Source organism: Canis lupus, chromosome 16 (assembly GCF_048164855.1).
Source record: "Canis lupus baileyi chromosome 16, mCanLup2.hap1, whole genome shotgun sequence".
Lineage (NCBI taxonomy): Eukaryota > Metazoa > Chordata > Mammalia > Carnivora > Canidae > Canis > Canis lupus.
Genome location: NC_132853.1, coordinates 61,281,455 through 61,299,385, shown reverse-complemented (window position 1 = coordinate 61,299,385; position 17,931 = coordinate 61,281,455). Strand labels below are relative to the sequence as shown.

General features: G+C 63.7%; 2 protein-coding genes across 4 annotated transcripts; both read right to left on the bottom strand.

Annotated features, from left to right (window-relative positions):
* Positions 1–991: 991 nt before the first annotated feature.
* Positions 992–9,820, bottom strand: FN3K (fructosamine 3 kinase). Of its 2 annotated transcripts, none has more exons than XM_072782110.1 (6): positions 9,484–9,820; positions 7,487–7,638; positions 6,206–6,297; positions 5,792–5,868; positions 2,269–2,391; positions 992–1,417 (listed from the first exon to the last, which is right to left on the bottom strand). In XM_072782110.1, exons 1-6 carry the CDS (start codon positions 9,622–9,624, stop codon positions 1,079–1,081), a joined length of 924 nt encoding a protein of 307 aa, XP_072638211.1. In that variant the 5' UTR covers positions 9,625–9,820; the 3' UTR covers positions 992–1,078. The 2 variants fall into 2 exon arrangements, with proteins under 2 accessions (XP_072638211.1, XP_072638212.1); XM_072782111.1 differs by having other exon boundaries at positions 9,107–9,645.
* A 2,247-nt stretch (positions 9,821–12,067) lies between these two features.
* FN3KRP (fructosamine 3 kinase related protein) lies at positions 12,068–17,531 on the bottom strand. 2 transcript variants are annotated; one of them, XM_072782112.1, is made up of 6 exons: positions 17,326–17,531; positions 15,304–15,455; positions 14,880–14,971; positions 14,219–14,301; positions 13,257–13,379; positions 12,068–13,105 (listed from the first exon to the last, which is right to left on the bottom strand). In XM_072782112.1, the coding sequence occupies exons 1-6, from the start codon at positions 17,464–17,466 to the stop codon at positions 12,767–12,769; spliced, it is 930 nt and encodes a 309-aa protein (XP_072638213.1). In that variant the 5' UTR covers positions 17,467–17,531; the 3' UTR covers positions 12,068–12,766. The 2 variants fall into 2 exon arrangements, with proteins under 2 accessions (XP_072638213.1, XP_072638214.1); XM_072782113.1 differs by having other exon boundaries at positions 15,304–15,450; positions 17,326–17,522.
* Positions 17,532–17,931: the final 400 nt, after the last annotated feature.

Below are 17,931 nucleotides of genomic sequence, written 5' to 3'. Positions count from 1 at the left end.
GGTGGGGCGGGGCCCGGGGGAGGGCGCGGCCCGGGGGGGAGGGGAGCCTGCGGGGGGCGGGGCCTGCTGCGCGGGGTGGGGCGGGGGCGGGGCCGGGGAGGGGAGCCTGCGGGGCGGAGCCTGGTGCACGGGATGGGGCGGGGGCGGGGCCTGATCTGGCGGGTGCAGCCCGGAGGGTGCGGCACGGAGCCGAGCCTGCGGCGGGAGGACCGGAGCAGGGGCGGGGGGCGGAGAGGAGCAGGGGAGGCCCGCGCCGGCAGAGTCGCGGGAGGAGACCCAGGCCGAGCCCCTTCGCCCCGCCGCCCTGCACACTGGGGACGCGGCTCGCACCGTCGTCCCGCAAGCGCGGGTCCTGCGCGACGCAGGTTCTGGGTTGAAATGTCACAGGTCCGGAAGGAGGCGTCCGGGTGGGTCCGGCGGTAACAGGCTCGCCCGCCGCGGGGGACCAGCCTCCTGACCGCGAGGCCAGACTCCGGAAAGAGAAAGGCGGGCGCGCCTGCGCCCCGAGGTTGGTAATTTTGCAAAGAGGAGCAAAGGCCTGGCCTTCAGGGAGGACACGCGACCTGACCCCGGCCGCCTGACCACAGTGGACGCCCCAGATACCCCCGTGGGCAGGGCCCGACCCCCACCCTCTTGTCATCCCCTGAAAAATGCAGTGCGGGGCAGGCTGGCGGTGGCTGCGGCCCCAAGACCTTTCCTTCCGTGTGTCCCACCTGGGCAGGGGTGGACTCCGAGCCCCACTCCCTGGAGATGCCGCGGGACAGGGGAGACCCACCTCCCCGTCCCCACCTCTGCCTGAGTCCAGGGAACAGGTGTGATTCCCACCTCCATCCACGCAAATCCCAGATCTGTGTGATCTCAATGCCAATTATCCTGAAAACATCCAGATCCCCCCTAGACCACAATACATAATGAGCCTGCTGGAACCTGTCGGGTGCCCCGGGCCCAACTGCACGGAGCGTGGAGACACAGGCAGCTGACGGCCATTGGGTCCAGGAGCCCCCCGACTTTATTAATCTCTGGCGCTGCTCGCCCGGCGTGTTCGTGAAGCAGGGAGGCGGCGGATGCAGGGCAGCTGCTACTTGAGAAGCTTCCTCATGGTGCCCAGGGAGGGGCTCCTGTACCCCTGCCCGAAGTGGTTCCAGTGGTTCAGGTAGTTAAAGAGCTGGTACAGCAGCAGCCGCTTGTCGAACCCCGGAGCCTTGGGGATCTTGCGGTGGTAGGCAGTGAAGAAGGATCTGGGGAACCCCCCAAACATCAACGCAATGGCCAGTTCAAACTCAGAATGTCCGTAGAAGGAAGCTGGGTCGTAAATAACGGGTCCCACGTCGTCCTCGGCGACGTTCCCAGACCAGAGATCCCCATGAAGCAGGGCAGGGACGATCTCTAGGCCACAAAACAGATCCGGAATCTTCACCTAAAAGAAAAAATAATTATTGCACACGGAGTTACCATGGGGACTCTGACCCACCGCCGCCCCATCCGATACTTGGAAATAAGGCATCGATGACCTCGCATTTGTTCAGGGTCCAACTACAGCCTGGTCTGTGAAGCCCAGAGAGGAGGATCCTGGGGTCCAGGAGGAGGCAACACTGTCTTACTATCACCAATTTAGGTCTGCACGCCCCGCGGCACTAATGACCTCCACACAGTAGAGACCTCAGTGGAGGTGGTCCCGTAGAATAGGAACCAAATAACATGAGTGGAAGGGCTTTTTTTTTTTTTAAGTAACTTGGCAAATCTCCACTATTCTGTTATTTTTCAGCACATACATCCCTGCGCCTCTTCCATATACTCCTGGCTACTTCATCAGTGAGTTAAATAAAGTTTCTTCTGCAGGATCACCCTGGATGGACACACAAGTTCTGTTTTTAACATTTTGAGAGTTCTAGTTCCAAACTTGTCACTCTGGGGCATCTGCTGCCCACATCAGACGTTCATGCCTTGGAAAAGAAAAAGGAACAGGGCAAGAGAGGGTGAGGAAGCAATAGTAAATGCCACCATTGATGAGCCAAGAACGCACGTGTCACGAGAGCCGTGCTTGAGGTCGAGTACTTGGTGACCTAGCCGGTGAGATGGCACCGGGGCCAAGTACGTCCCCAGACACCATCCCCTTCCCAGGTTCCCCGTCGGCTAATAGCCAGGCACTTCTGTGTCCACACTTGACCAGCTCTGCTCGGGGGGCTCCGTGTACCGGAGGCCCCCGCCCAGGTGTGGTGGGCTCCTAAAAGGACAGCCCCCGTCCCAGGGAGTGACCTCTGCACCCACCTGTAGCTGTGACCAGAGTTCTCGGGCCTCTCGATCAGCATAGTCCTTTTCAATGAGGTCCAGCTGCGCTTGGAGACGGTGCCGAGCAAAGAAGGTGGGCCAGTCATCCTGCCACTCGTTCACCTGGACAATGGAGGGACGAGGCTGAAGCCGTTAAAGACAGCCCAGAAGAGGGCCGACGGGCAGGACAAAGGGAGACAACAGGACAGAAAACAAACAGCAGGATGACAGATTCGGCCCCAGTCACGTCCATAAGCACGTTACGTGCAAAGGGGCCAAGGACCCCAGTGAAAAGCCTCGAGTCCAAGCTGCGCGCATCGGAAGGCAGAAGCAGGCCACGGGGACGGAGAAGCCGCGCCTGCCAACACCTGCCAGAAGGAAGCTGCAGTGGCTGCGCTGGCAGCAGATTTCAGGGGCCAGAGTATCACAGACACAGTCGTCTCAGAGGAAGGTGGGCCAGCTGATGAATAGGATGGAATGATCCTAAATATCTGCGCCACTGATCCTCAGCACACGGGCCCATCACTGGCCAGCAGCGGAAACGGGGCCCCGCTGGGATACCGACCACCGCTCACCCACCCGGACGCAGGAACTCTAAGCTACCCGCGCCCTCCTCCACTGCTGCGGGGGATGCCAGACGGACGAAAGCCTGGGGAAACATTTCTGCGGTTTCTTAGAAGTTAGGGGTGCCTGGGTGGCTCAGTCGGTGGAGCATCCGACCCTTGGTTTCGGCTCAGGTCATATCTCAGGGTCACGGGATTGAGTCCCACGTTGGGTTCCGCGCTCAGCGGGGAGTCAGCTTGAGATTCTGTGCCCCTGCCCCCATCCGCTCTCTCTCACTCTAATAGAGACACCCGAGGGGCTCAGCAGTTGAGTGTCTGCCTTCGGCTCGGGGTGTGACCCTGGGGCCCTGGGATCGAGTCCCCCATCGGGCTCCCCACAGGGAGCTTGCTTCTCCCTCTGCCTGCGTCTCTGCCTCTCTCTGTGTGTCTCTCACAAATAAATAAATAAAATTCTTAAAAATAAATAAATAAATAAACAAATAAATAAATACATCTCTTTTTTTTTTTTTTAAGTTAAATACAAACCTACTATGTGACCTGGCCGTTTCCCTCCTAGGTATTTACTCAAGACAAGTGAAAGCACTTGTGTACACGTCCTTGTACACAAAGATTCAGAGCAGCTTTATTTGTGAAAGCAAAACCTGGAAATAGTCAGGTGCCCGTCAGCAGGTGAATGACAGACTGTGGCTCATCCTACAAAGGAACAGACTTTGCGCACATGCAACAACATACACGAGTATCATGAAGTGATGAAGCTGGGTGGAAAAACCCAGGGAAAGGCACATATCGTGTGATGCCATTTACGTTAAATGCTATGAAATACAAATTATCTGTACTGACGGTGGTTGCCAGGGGCAATGAAGGGCAGGAGGACCCTTGGGGGCGATGGATATACTCGTCCCAACCACGGTGACTGGTTCACGAGTACCTACACGTGTCAAAACTTACCAAATTGTACACTTTCGATGTGCAGTTTTTTTTATGTCAATTAAACCTTAATAGAGGTTTTTTAAAAAAAAAAAAAGATGCAAAGTTTACGTCATACAAAGGGTTACTTTGGGAAGCCCCCCAGGGGAGGGACTCTCCAGAGAGCCTGCATCGTCGTGCTGACCTGCAGACACATGTCCCCAGCCGGTGCTCTCAGCGTGGACGCGCCTGTGCCAGGTGCTGTGGCCGCTCAGCCCGGGGTCACCCTCTTGGTGCTGGCGGGAGGCCCTGTCCCCAAACAGCCTGAGGCACGCGGGTGGCCGCCCTCCTTCCCCATCTGCCCTCACAGGCTCCCAGGGCCCAAGGCTCTGTCTCCTTCTGGGCAACCACGTCGTGAAAGGCACAGATGGAGTATGGAGAGCTGTACGCTAGCACTGGCTGGCCCAGTCCCCCCTCCTGGACAAAGGGACGGTGATCCCCCCCCATGAAGAGACAGGGCTTTACCCTGAGCTGCCAGAGGCCGGCCACCTGAGCGCACCACTGGCGGGACTCCGCCTTCGCCGTGACAGAGGCCCAAGGCCTTGGGGCTTCGGGCCCACGCTCTGAAGCAGGCGTGGGTCCCCTCTTGGCCCTCGGCTCACGGGCCCAGGGCCTCAGGGCACCGCTGGGCTCTCGGCACACCCGTCCCTCATCTGTAAGAGGACTCACATGACATCACCAGCCTCCTCAGGTCGCTAAGGCGGCAGCCGGGTGTGGGATCAAGCACTTAGGCACGTGCCCGGGGAGTGGCTGCGTACAAAACGCACCAGCCGGGCAACCGAGCCAGTGGTCCCAGGGGGCTTGGTGCACGAGGCGTCCGAGAAGCCTGCTGCCACCACTCAGGTCACCCCACTCATCCCACCCGGGGAGCAGACCCTCCCGCAGCTCTGGGCTGGTGCAGGGCACCCCACCCGGGACCATCTGTCCCAGCTCGGGGTAGACTGAGCATCCTGCCTGCCGGGCCCCTCTCCCCTTCCCGGCCAGTTGCCGCTGAGTTGAATGGGTTCCCTGATCGTGGAGTCTAAAGGGGCAGAGGGGCTGCCTGTGTCCCTAATGGTCCAGCCCCACTCTCACCGACGTCACACAGTGGGGCTCCGTGTACGATTTCACTTCCCTGTTCTTGGGGAGTCCCGTTCCGAGGCCCACCGAGTCCTTGGAAAGCCCGCAGCGCTTAAACCCAACCTCTCGGGGCCGCATTCAGCCGAGCCCCGGCTCCGGGCGGCGCAGCCTGGGGGGCAGCTTCCGCAGGCATTGCCAGTCCTAATGGGCCAGGAGCCCACTGTGCAGGTAGCATCGAGGGACCCCGGACGGGAGGGCTGCCCCGTGGCTGGGCCCTAAGCCTGGCTGGGGCTTCATCAGGCCCTCACCGGTGCTGTCCACGGGGGACACTCGCCCTCTGCCCGCGGTGAGTGGTTAGGCGCCCGCGGGCCAGGGAATGAGGGCCGCCAGCGAACTGATAGGGGATTTCTCTTGGAGGTGATGACAATGGCCCGCGACGAGGCAGTGCTGACGGCTGCACAGCACAGACGTGCAGAGAACCACGAGGCAGACACTGGGGGTTTGTAAGGAGGCTCCATGCCCAGCGGGGAGCCCGATTCTGTGCTTGGATGCATGACCCTGCGATCGAGACCTCACTCACGACCAGGAGGCAGGTGTTTAAGCCACTGAGCCAGCCAGGCGCCCCTGTACACTCCGAAGTAATGGGGTTTGTGCCACAGGATTACAAAGCCCCGGGGCGGGTGACCAGGACTTGCCCCTGCCCCCTCCACCCGCCTGGAGCCCCGGCAGTCATCACCGGGCGCTGCACCTGCTGTTCCCTCTGCCTGGTTGCCCTTCCACACGCCCCGCAGCCCGGGCTCAGCTCAGCGACCCCCTGCGCCTGCCCCCGTCCCCGTGTCACAGCTGCAAGCGCCTTCCTGGGGCGCAGGGGTCCTCCAAGGGGCGAGGTGACCCGCTCTGGGGCCCCGGGGAGGACATGGGCGCCTGGCACTCACCTGAGGGATGAAGCCACAGCAGGTCACCGTGTGGAAGCCAAACCTGCTCACGTACGTGGCCCCCTCAGCCCTGCGGCCTGTGGACGGAGAGGGCTGCTGTCTTGCTGTAAACATGGTGCCTGGCCGAGCACCTGAGCACCCGAGCACCCAGGCACCCGGGCACCCGGGGACCTGAGCACCTGAGCACCCAGGCACCTGGGGACCTGAGCACCTGAGTACCCAAGCACCCGAGCACTCGGGCGTGCTCCTGTGGACTCGGGCACGGACAGGGCTGAGCATAAGCAGGGCGTGAGCCGGCCCTCCCCACCCGACGAGGAGGACAGCCGGCATGGACGCCGCCTCCGGAAGGGCAGCCCACGGGCGGCAGGAACCCCAGGTATCGGGCTGCCCAGCGCTGGGGGCCGGGGCACGTACCCAGCGTGCTCTCCTCCTCCCGGCACCTGTCCTTCAGCCTCTGGTTGTGGAGGTGCAGCTCTGCCATCTGCTCTCCGAGCCTGGACGCCTGACTGGGGAAGAGGACGGCCCTTCATGCGGGAAACCACAGCGCCCCGCACCAACGCTCCGCCGCAGCAGGTGCTCTGAATCCCTTAAAAACTACTCTCCGTTCCTTGAAAAAGTGAAAAGTGAACTGCAGACCACGACCCTTTCTGAAAAACAGAATCACCAAGCGGCGACAGGCTGGTGGTCTCAGCGGAAGCCTCGGGAGGCGCCGGGAATGGAGGGGCACAGGCTTAAAACGTCACGGGAAGAAAAAGCAGCCCCCCCTCCCCCGGGGAGCTCAAGGCGTGACCCTGGGGTCCCGGATCGAGTCCTGCATGGGGCTCCCCGCAGGGAGCCTGCTTCTTCCTAGGCCTGGGTCTCTGCCTCTCTCTGTGTCTCTCAGGAATAAAGAAATAAAAATCTTAAAAAAAAAAAAAAAAGGAAGAAAGAAAGAAAAGAGAGAAAGAAAGAAAGAAAGAAAGAGAGAACCAGCCCCAAAGTTCTGTAACCGCAAATGTAAATCACATATTAAAAAAAACTGTGATGATCTTCAGGCACCAAGAGGTCAGCGTGGCCTTTGGTGAGGGAACCACAGGTGGCCGCTGCACGTCAATCCGCGGTTTCCACCTTTTAAGGCCTTGAATATATATATATATATATATATATATATATATATATCTTTAACAGTTAGAAAAAATCCTAAAGACTGCAGCTACCCCCTAGGGGGACCTCACTGGGCCAGTTCGCCCTTGCATGGGCCAGTTCGCTCCCGCAAAGCATGAGGCCGAGGCCGCAGGGCCTAACATGCTTCCTCCATGCCGCGGAGTCCTGGGAGCCAAACTAACCCAGAACCGCGGGGAAGCAGGGTCCCAGACAACCAGAGACAGCCTTCTCCCTCCTCTCTGGGCCTCCCCCCTCCCTCCCCTCCCTCCTCCTCCCTCCCCTCCCTCCTCCTCCCTCCTCACACCCTCCCTCTCTCTCCCCCTTTCTCCCCCCTCCCCCCTCATTCCCTCCCTCCCCCCTCCCCTCCTCCTCTCTGCCCCCTCCTCTCCCCCTCCCTCCCTTATTCCCTCCCTCCCCCATCCCCTCCTCCTCTCTGCCCCCTCCTCTCCCCCTCCCTCCCTCATTCCCTCCCTCCCCCCCTCCTCCTTTCTGCCCCCTCCTCTCCCCCTCCCCCCCATTCCCTCCCCCCCATACACACTGGGGCACACTCACCTGCTCAAGCTCCTCATCTTCAGATGCTCCATCACAAAGGCGGCCCCCGCTCCGGGCAGGTCAATCACCTTGACTGGCTGAGGCACCCGCACCAGGCCGGTGGCCCGGAGAGCCTCCAGGCTGGCCAGCTCTCCCTCAAACATCTGCCGGGCCTGCATCCAGAGTAAGCCGTGAGCTCCAGGACAGGAGCCACCACCCGGGATTGCCCAGGAGCACCCAGGACCTTCAGGTCCCAAGAACTAGCTGGAGAGTAGGCCACTGGCTCCTCAGAGGCTGGGTGCAAAGTGCAAAGTGGCTGCTTTCAGACAGGAAGGGGCGGCCAGGATGGGGCTGTGCCTGGGACTTGGGGTGCTTGCTCTGAGAGGTGAGGAAGCGCCGGTGTAGGGGAGCTTCTGGGGGTGCTGGGGGTATGTTGGGGCGCTAGAAGTGCCATAATTCCGGGAGGGTGCTGGGGGTACAATGGAGGTACTGCAGGGTGCCAGGGGGTGCTGTGGAGATCCCAGGGGTGCCCATGGGGTGCCATAGAGGTTGTGAAGTTCCTCGGGGGGCTGTGGGGGTCCTGGAGGTATCTTAGGGTGCTGCAGGAGTTCTGGGTGGTGCTCTGGGGCTGTGGGAGTGCCAGGGGTGCCAGGAAGTACTGTGCAGTGCTCAGAATGTGGGTTAGTGGAGGGTCTGCGCTGGACCCCTGCGTCTGGTTACCTGCCCACCTCACCGCCTCAAGCAATGATAGTGAAAGAGCCGCAGCACAGGGAGGCAGGGGGTGGTAGGGGGAGGCAGGGGGCAACAGGAGGGTAGCAGGGGGGGCTGGGGGCAGCAGGAGGGGGCAGCAGGTGGTGGGGGCCTGAGGGGCAGCAGGGGGGCTGGGGGGGCTGGGGGCAGCTGGAGGCCAGCAGGGGGGCTGGGGGGGGCTGGAGGGTGGCAGGGGGAGCTGGGGTGGCAGGGGCGACAAGGGGGCATGCCAAAGTGACCAGGACACACATCTGGGCCAAGGGAAAGCAGGGGGAGGTCAGCAGGGCCTGGCTGGGGTCCAGGGCCTGTCCACAGAGATCAGCAGTCAGCAGGGCCCGGGGGGGGGGGGGGGGGCGGCACACACCCCACCCAGAAAGAAGACCACAGCCCCCACCGGGACCCAGGAGCCGTCCTATTTCTAAAACACTTCCCGCAGATACCCCGATTTGACCCAGGTGGCCCCCCCGGCCCAGGTACAGGTCAGTGGGTTCCGAGCGAGCCTGCACGTAGCCTTGCGAGCTCCTCCAGCCGTGGAACTACCCTCACGAGGCAGAAGCATCTGCTTCCCCGCGGGCAAGGAACCCCGTGCTTTAACCCAAAGCACCAAGGAGAAAACGAGGCAAGGGGTCCTCTGGACTGCCAACCCACCGTGCAGTTGTGAGGCCGGGGTGGTTAGCGTCAGTGGGGGCCAGCCCTAAACCCCACAACCTCCCCATGCTCCGGGGCAGGCGGGTGCCTGACACGCGGGCTGCAGACGGCCTGAGCCAGCGCCAGGGGACTCGAGGGCAGGTGAGGGCCCAGGGGGGGCTCAGGGGAGGGTTCCAGGGCCTGCACGAGCCGACCCACTGCCTGCCAGGGGTGCGGCTCACGTTGAGGGGTTCTGGCTCTGACCTGAGGTTCTGGACAATTCCCTGCGCCGGGCGGCAGGTGCTGGGGGAAGGAGGCGACTCCCTGGGGCCCCCAGGCCGTGTCCTGGGATCGCCGCATCCGTGGAGCCTCCGTGTCCTCCACGCACAGCTCAGTTGCGGGCCCCACGGGGCAGAGAGACCAGGTCGCAGCCCAGGCCTGGCCGAGTCCCGCAGCAGCGCGGCGGCCACGGAGTCCCGGCCCCTCCCACCTCTTCCCGCGGACACGGACCCTCGCGCGGGGAACAGGAGGCCCCTCGCAGCGGAACGCTCAGGCCCGTCCCAGCCCGCCCCGCGCTGTCACCGCCCCTGCAGCCTCGGGCCTGCGGCTCCCGTGGAGGGGCCTGGGGGCGGGGGCCGCACCTGCGTCCTGCGGTTGACCTTGACGAACACCGGGCCCGCGTCCGTGTCGTAGGCGCGCCCCTCGCTGATGCAGCCCGCCCCGGGGCTCCCGAAGGGCCGCAGGGTCGCGGTGCGCAGCTCGGCGCGCAGCAGGTGCTCCATGGGGGCTCGCCGGGCCGCGGGGTCGGGGGTGGCGCTGTCCAGGCCGGGGGGTGCACGGGGGCGCTGTCCGGGCCGAGGTCCAGGCCTGGTCCGCAGGGAGGCGCGGCCCGCAGGCTGTCCCCCCACTGATGGGTCCTGATGCCGCGGTCCGCCTCCCGCGCCGCCGCCACCACCGCCCGCACCAGCTGGAGGGCGGGGACAGGGGCGGGGACAGGGACGGCGACAGGGGCGGGGCGGGCCGAGGCTTTCCATTGGGGGACAGAGTCGGGCGGCGCCTCCGCGGATGCCCGCAGGGTCAGGGCGCCCACAGCCTTGCTGGACCCCGGCCCAGGGCCCAGTGGGACTCCGCGCACAGTCCGGGGTGGAGCCCGCCGGCCTCGGTCGCGGCCTAGCTGGGTCCCACAGGGTCGCACAAGGCTGGAAGCCCTGGCTCGGCCCGGGGCCCCCCGCGGCTGCTGTTGGGCTTGTTCCTCAGGCCACTCGGTGGCCTCCAGAGATAACGGGCTGCCGGGCGCTTCTGAGAGCACGTGGCCAACCGCGCCCAGAATGGGCCCCCCAGATAAGAGACCTGCTGCCCCCAAAGGGAACTTCAAGCCACACCTGCCAGGGCGCCCCTGGGCTCAGTCGGTGAGCGCCTGCCTTGGCTCAGGGCATGATCCCCGGGCCTGGGACCAAGCCCCCATCGGGCTCCCTGCTCAGAAGGGAGCCTGCTTCTCCCTCTGCCCCTCCCCTCTCTCTCTCTCTCTCTCTGTGTCAGATAAATAGAATCTTAGAGCACACAAGCCCATGTGCATACAGGCGTGCAGACACGCACACACCTGTGCACACGCTCATACAAGCTCACGGCAGCAGGGCAGGTGGGACAGGAGAGACTGGCATCTGTGGAGAGGCCGTCCGCCCCTCCGTGCCTTCCTCCTCCTAGACCCCCCCCCAGCCTGGTGAAGCCCGGAGGAGGGACCCCTGAAGGTAGGCTCTGGCTCTTGCAGGCCGGTGGAGGTCGCTGCTCTGTTGACGCTGGGGGGGGGGGGGTCAGCCTCCCGGGGTGGAAATGAGGTCCTGTTCTCTCACAAACGAGAAGGTCCTGCTCCGTGACTTCCCAGGTCATTTGGCATTGAGACGTTTGAAGCTGCGCTGACTCTTCCTCTTTTCTTTTTTTTTTTTTTTTTTTTTTTTTTTTGACTCTTCCTCTTTGTGTGGAAACTGTCCTCTCTCGGGAGGCTTGTAGGGTCTCCTGTGCCATGGGTGCCCGACAATTCCCTGGGCAGGGGGCTGCGGCGACTTTCCTGCCACCCCGGCAGGTGGGGGAGCTGGTTCAGGAGGGAACTTGGTCCTTCTACCGGGGAACTTGTCTTCAGCTCTCTAGGAATTCCTTCCTGCTTTCTCTGTTCCCTCCTTCAGAATTACAAATATGTGCTCCAAGGTGGGTCCGGAGCGGCCAGATTAGGCACCCTGAGCCCCCGGGCGGCCTGCGGGAGACCCTGCCCTTGTTGAGCCTCGTTCTGGGCCCCGGGCACGGGCTGGCCCAGCGGGGTCTGAACGTGGCAGGTGGCACACCGTCTTACTGGTCCCGAAACCCAGGCCCTTGGGGTCCCCTTCTAGGCCTCCCAGCTCCCCAGTCCTCGGCCTGAAGGTGCGAGCCGCCGAAGAGACCACTGTGACTTTGCATCTGAGTCTGGGTGTGGTCTCAAGCTCAACTGGGAGATGTGACTCGGGTACCTCCAAGCGGCCCCTGGGCTGAGTCCCCCTCTCCCTGGGCGGGCTCCTGGGCGTGCCGGCCTGCAGGTCACACAATGCTGACAACTCTTTATATAAGAATACGTACACGCATAAATTTTGTACACGTACAAAATTGGGTACATACGTAGATACGTAGATACTTTAGAATGAGCGACGGGGACAAACTGCCAAGTTTCAAAAGCTGACAAGTCCCGCAGCAGCCCCACAGCCAGGAGACGCAGCATCTGCGCGATGGGGCGTCCTGTGTGTGCGCCCTGCACACACACCCTGCCTCCCAGGACGGCTCTCCTGGCCACGCTCACAGGCCTCAGGCTGCCCCATCCTGACCCGGGGTCTGTGCTCTTCTCTTACTGAACACTCAAGAAAAAAAAACTGCTCTTAAGAAACAGTCGTGGGAAAAAAAAAAAAAAAAAGAAAGAAAAAGAAACAGTCGTGGGGCCTGGGGGACCCGGCAGTGGAGTGTCTGCCTTCGGCCCAGGGTGTGACCCCGGGGTCCAGGGATTGAATCCTGCATCGGGCTACCTGCATGGAGCCTGCTTCTCCCTCTGCCTGTGTCTCTGCCTCTCTGTGTGCCTCTCATGAATAAATAAAATTTTTTTAAAAAAAGAAAAAAGAAACGAGACCGTATATGTTTATGGTCACAAAGGTTTTGCAAACAGGAAAGATAAAGGTTGAATTACGACGCAAACGAAGGAAATACACAGTCTTGTGCATCACTCAAATCACTCAAAGTTTATTCAAATTTTTATGCAAAAGACTTTCTCAGCATCATTGCCATTGAGGAACACCGCCCATCGCTGCCAGGACGAGGACAAAGGGAGGGCCACTGGTTCAGCATTTTTTATGCAAGGGAGTAAGTAACTCGCAAGCTTTACAACAGCATCGGGACGGGTGCTAACGGGGGATTCAGCGGCTCCTAAATTTACCCAAGACTAGCAGTTTGGTCACTCCCAGAATCAACGTCCAGACCCGTTGGCCTGCGGCACAGAAGGAAAGGGAATGTGCTCGGTTGAAATTGGTCGTTCTGAGCCACTCTCGGTTCTGGATTCATGTCTACACCACGTCTAACCCCGGACATCGGAGTCGCTCCTGGAGATGAGACGGGAGGAGCTGAGGCGCGAGTGCCCAGCAGCACCTGGCTAGCGGGCCTCGTCCCCCTCAGCCTCGGGCAGCTGCTTCGATGGGACCCACACGCCCTGGTCCCTCCAGGCACTGCACTTCCAGTGAGGCTCGATCCAGCTATGAGTCTAACGAAACGTGCGGCCTCGGGAGGACGGAGCCTCTCCTCCTGGTACTTACAGGGCTGGGAAGTCAGTGTGAAGAATCGGGGGAGACTGGGGGAGCCAGGGGGAGCCGGGGGCGGGAGGCGCGGACCTGGTGCACCTGCACCTCCGGGCCCGGGAGCTCATCTGACAAGGTTCCTCATGATGTTCAGGGACGACCCTCTGTACCCCGATCCAAAGTGATTCCAGTGGTTCAAGTAGTGGAAGAGCTGATAGAGCTGCAGGCGAGCCTCGAAGCCCGGGGCCTTGGGGATGGCGCCGTGGTAGGCAGAGTAGAAGGAGCGGCCGAAGCCTCCGAACATGCCGGCTATCGCCAGCTCGTACTCCGCGTGGCCGTAGAAGGAAGCCGGGTCGAAGATGACAGGCCCGGAGGAGTCCTCCGCGACGTTTCCGGCCCAGAGGTCCCCGTGGAGCAGGGCCGGGACGATGTCCAGGTCACGAAACAGGTCAGGGATCTTCAGCTGCAGGGAGGACAGGCACCCTCAACAAAGTGAGCGACACGTGTGGGAGGGACAAGGATGCTTTCCTGCAGGGCGCACGAGCCCCCACGGCTGGCCCAGGCCTCCTCCTGTGCAGACCCGCCCCCAGGCCCTGCCTCAGGCCTCCCCTCACCTGCAGAGCAGACCAGAGTTCCCGGGCCTCCCTGTCCCCAGACCCCTTCTCCACCATGTCCATCTGGGGCTGAATGCGCTGCCGGGCATAGAAGGTCACCCAGTCGTCCTGCCAGTCATTCACCTGCGTGGACAGAGGGCAATGCCAGGGCCGAAGGAGCATGCTCAGAGCAGAGGGGCACCGCTGCAGGGCTGGGCCGCGGGGGTGTGCGGCCAGCAGGCGGGATGTCTTGGGCCAGGCTGGGACCCAGACCCCATCCCAGGAGTGGGACTCTCCCGGGGCAGAGCACAGAGGCCAGTCGGAGGAGCTCCAGGTGCTCCGGGCAGCCCACGCTCAGGTGGAGCACGGCCCCAGCCTCCCGCAGCCCCCCAGGACTGCCCTCCTAAGTGCCAGCATGAGGAGTCGTGGGAGGAGACGCTCCGAGGAGACGCTGGAGACACTGACCGGCAGGAGGGCCCACCTGCCAGCCAGGTGTCTGCAGGCATGCGGGGCGAGCTGCAGGCAGGGGGGGAGGGAGCAGGACCGGCCGAGGGCCCCCGGGGAGCCCAGCCCTCACCGCGCACCTTCTCACTGCCAACCTGCTGGCGTCCCCCCGCGGACCCCAGGAGGCTCCCAGCTCACCCAGGGAGCCCCTCGTGAAGCCACCTAGCCCCCCGCTCAGCATGTGCTGGGTACTGGGAAGAGCGGGGGGACGCTCGCGGGCAGCCAGCCACAAAATCCTACCACTGGAATGTGCAAGCCCCTCGCACCCCCCCACCTGGAGAACCTGCATCCTGATCTGGTCCCGCGTCTCTGAGCTCACCCACGGGTGACGTGGGCAGGCCTCGCGTCAGACTCTCAGAAATTAGGATAGACGAAGGGGGCAAAGACCTGAGCTAAGTTCTGTAGAAGCCGGGCTTGTCCGGGCCCCAGCGGCCCACCTGGCAGGCGGCAGGAGGGAGGCAGGCGCTGGTGCCGCTCACCTGGGGGAGGTATCCACAGCATGTCACCACGTCAAACCCGAACTTGTCCACAAAGGCCCGGTCCACCTGCCCGCCTCCTTTCCCTTGGGGGCAAAAGCAACAAAGAGAGACAACTGGCGCCCACGCTGCCCAGGCGGCCCCGGACTCAGAGGGCTCCAGGCCTGTGCCTGCTGCGCCCTTCACCCACGTCCGTGCCCAGAGGTACGGAGCCTCCTCTGCATCCCCTGTGGCTCCCCCGCACCCGAGCACGTGCTGAGGCCTGCACGACGTGAGGCCAGACGGGGCAGCGGATCCGCAGCCATCTGTCCCTGGCGGGTCAGCTGTCCTGCCCGCACACTGGCCCTGGGGCCGCACACGGGTTAGCAAACGTCCAAGAGGAAGAGCCCGGAAGGTTCTGTGGACACCAACGGCAGGCTAAGGCCCGAGGCTGAGGCCCAGTCCCGCATGGGCCATTCTCAGGGAGAAGGAGCCGTGGGGGCAGCCAGGCAACTCCGGGGAAGGAGGGGTACAGGGGCCACAACAGCATGGGGGTCGGGGGTCGAGTCTCGGAAACACTCGCCTTCCTAACGCTGCGTCACTGCATGGGGTGTCCCCCACCGTGTGGAGCCCCAGCCCGGGGTCCCCAGCGCAGACCCAGCCTCACGCCCACACGGCCACGTACCCACGGTGCTGGCCTCCTTCCGGAGCGTCTCCCCAAGCCTCTTGTTCTCCAGATGTAGGTCTGCGAGCTGGGTTCCCAGCCTGGCGGCATGGCTGTGAAGCAAACAGCGTCGCTAGGCGCGTGGACGTGACCGTGCTCACACCTTCCGCTTGCTCTCGGGCTCGTGCGGCAGGTCCAGGGACACAGAGTGGGCATCAGCGGGCGGGGGGGACACGGGCCCCGGGGCTCTGATGCTCCGTCCCGGCCTCTGCCGGCAGACCTCGGGGACCGCGTCTGCCCTGGGCTGCTGAGCACGTGTCCCTCGGCCCGCAGCACCCACGACACGTGGGGCCACAAGCTCCTTGAAACAACACCCCCAGTGCAGGCGTTCAGGGTGAAGGGACCACCCAGAGGAAGAGCAAAGCCAACCCAGGGGGGCACAGACCTGTCCAGAGCCCGCATGTCCACGTGCTCCATCACCAGCGCGCTGCCGCCGCCCGGGGCATCAAGGACCTTGATGGGCTTGGGCACCCGGACCGTGTCCGTCCTCAGGATGGCAGTCAGACTTGCCATCTCACCTTCAAACATTCTTCTGGCCTTTCCGAAAAACAACGGAGGGGAAAGCCAGGGGAGCAAGGTCACTCCCAGAAACGGTCTGCGGCGTCTTCTCAAGCGCGGCGACATCAAACCAAGGCCGCCCTGCCGGCGCAGGCCGCTGTGCCCGCTTCCCAGCAGGGTGGGAGCCAGAGGGTGGCACTCTCTCTGTCCGGGACCCTGCCCTGCGCTCTCGGGGGCAGCCCAAGGCCTCGAACGTGCCACCCAACGTCTGGTGCCCGCCACCGCCACTCCTCCCTCGCAGGGGAGAGCAGCCCAGCGGCCCACCCCGTCCTCTCCCCAGTCCTGGCTCCCCCAGGCTGCAGAGCCAAGCCTTCCCCTTGTCTCCGTGCCCACCCCGCAGGACCCTTCCCCAGGGCAAGTACCAGCCTGGAACACACCCCGAGCTTGCAACCTGTGCGACGGCCCCCACCGGGTCACTGCAACAGCTGCCTTGGTGTGCCCCGGTGTGCACACGCCTGCGGGCACAGAGGCCCCTTGCCTGCAGCCCCGCCCTTGCTCGTGGGGGGGCACCCCTGCCTGCAGCCCCGACCCCACCCTTGCCAAGTCAGGTCCTTCCTCCTTGTGCTTGAAATTTCAACGAAATTCATTCCAACTTCTCAAGTCTCCCCCCCCTCCCCAAGCACCTGCTCCCTCTAAAGGAGGTTTTTTGCTTTTTGTTTTTCACTCAAAACACTACAGGGACGTGAGCAGAATCGGCACAGGCTGCGGGCTGCACCCGGGTCCCCGCGGACCTCGGCCGAGCGCAGGGGCCGCAGCCCAGCTTCCTGGACCCGCTGCCCCCTCCCCTGCAACATCCAGCTGCCCCGCCGGCCGCCGGCCCACTATCAGGACGGACTCCAGGGCCCGCGGCAAGTCACTCAGGCCCCGCGCCGGCACAAGGGGTGGCAGCACCGACCTCATGGGCTGCCTCACGAGCAACTGAGCCGCAGTTGACACCGCGGGCCTGCTGAGATAAGGGCTGCGCCCTGAGGACACTTCGGTCAGGGGACAGGGGGAAGACAGCTGCGCGGCCACACCTCGTCCCAGAGTAGGGTAGGGGAAGGAGAGTCAGGGGTAGCTCCCGGGACGGCGGGGCGGGGGGGGGGGGTGGGGGGGTGGGGGGGGGACACTTGGGAGCCCAGCACAGGTGAAGCCTCCCTCAGAAACCACTGCTCCGTGGGGGCAGGAGATGCAAGCAGCTTGGGGAGGGGAGGGCAGGGGAGGGCAGGGCCAGAGGGCCACACTGGGTGGTCGAGGCCCCCACGTGGGCAACATTTTCTGCCAGGGACAGGCTCTGAGGGGCGCCAAGGGTGGGGGTGGGGGATGGGCGCTGGCCTTGGGGTCCTGTGCTCCAGCGCCCGCGTGGGGAGTGACTCAAAGATCAAATCCCAGTAAAACAGAAAAAGACCATGGATTCTGCTGACAAAAGGAAATGAATGCAAGAGGCTGAGCAGCAGCAGCGCCAGCCCTGCGGCGGTTGCCCAAGGCCGGTCTCCCCAAGGCCCCCGACCCCGTGGGGGTGGGAGTCAGACCAGGGCGCTGCCATGTGACCGGGAACAAGGGGGGTGCTGAGCAGGTTGGGGGACCGTCGGGGGGGACGACAGGCGGGACAAGGGCGAGGACGCTGCCGAGGGAGGGCGGCCTGGGGCACGGCCCCCCGCAGCCCACTGACCCCGCAGGCCTCCTGGGCAGGACTGCGCACGGGGTCCCGGCCACGAGGATGGCGGCGGCTTCACCCCCACCCCAGCCACACCACCGCCGCGACCCCGGGCCCCTGACCCCTGGACCCCGGGCCCTGACCTTGACCCCAGATCCCGACCCCGGATCCCCGACCCCGGACACCCCCCGCCCCGCCTACGGCCGCCCTGACCTCCGCCTTGGAGTTCACTTTCACAAACACGCGTCCCCTGTCCGTGTCGTAACTCTGGCCCTGGCTGATGCACCCGCCCCCCGAGTGACCCGTCGCCCTGACGAAGTCGCAGCCCAGCTCCCGCCTCAGCAGAGCCTCCATGGTGCGCGGGGCGCGGCCGCCGACCGCCGGGCCCGGGAGACGCCGCCCGCGGGGGCGCACAGTGATTGGGTGAGGCGCTGAGAGGCGGGACCGAGCCAGGACGCCCTGGGATTGGCTGAGACGCTGAGAGGCGGGACCGACCCGCCAGAGCACCCTGGGATTGGGCGAGGTGCCGAGGATTAAGAGGCCCGGGTCTCCAGGTCGCCTTGGGATTGGGTAAAGCGCTGAGAGGCGAGACCGACCCGCCAAAACACCCTGAGACTGGGTGAGACGTTGACGGGCGGGGCTGGGCCGCCAGGACGCCCTAGAATTGGCTGAGATGCTGAGGGGCCGCCAGGACGCCCCGGGATTGGGTGGAGCGCCGAGAGGCGGGACCGAGCTGTCAGAATGCCCCGGGATTGGGTGAGGAGCTGAGGGGCGGGCCCGAGCCGCCAGAGCGCCCCGGGATTGGGTGAGGCGCTGAGA

Bases quoted from the DNA above. Each gene is read 5' to 3' on its own strand.
- FN3K (XM_072782110.1), bottom strand. From the start codon at position 9,624: ATGGAGCACCTGCTGCGCGCCGAGCTGCGCACCGCGACCCTGCGGCCC. The intron at 5,869-6,205 runs GTACGTGCCCCG...CTCCGTCCACAG, and splicing joins GGAGGAGGAGAGCACGCTGG to GCCGCAGGGCTGAGGGGGCC. The intron at 2,392-5,791 runs GTGAGTGCCAGG...TCCATTGTCCAG, and splicing joins GCTGTGGCTTCATCCCTCAG to GTGAACGAGTGGCAGGATGA.
- FN3KRP (XM_072782112.1), bottom strand. From the start codon at position 17,466: ATGGAGGCTCTGCTGAGGCGGGAGCTGGGCTGCGACTTCGTCAGGGCG. The intron at 14,302-14,879 runs GTACGTGGCCGT...TTTGCCCCCAAG, and splicing joins GAAGGAGGCCAGCACCGTGG to GGAAAGGAGGCGGGCAGGTG. The intron at 13,106-13,256 runs GTGAGGGGAGGC...TCCTCCCTGCAG, and splicing joins AACTCTGGTCTGCTCTGCAG to CTGAAGATCCCTGACCTGTT.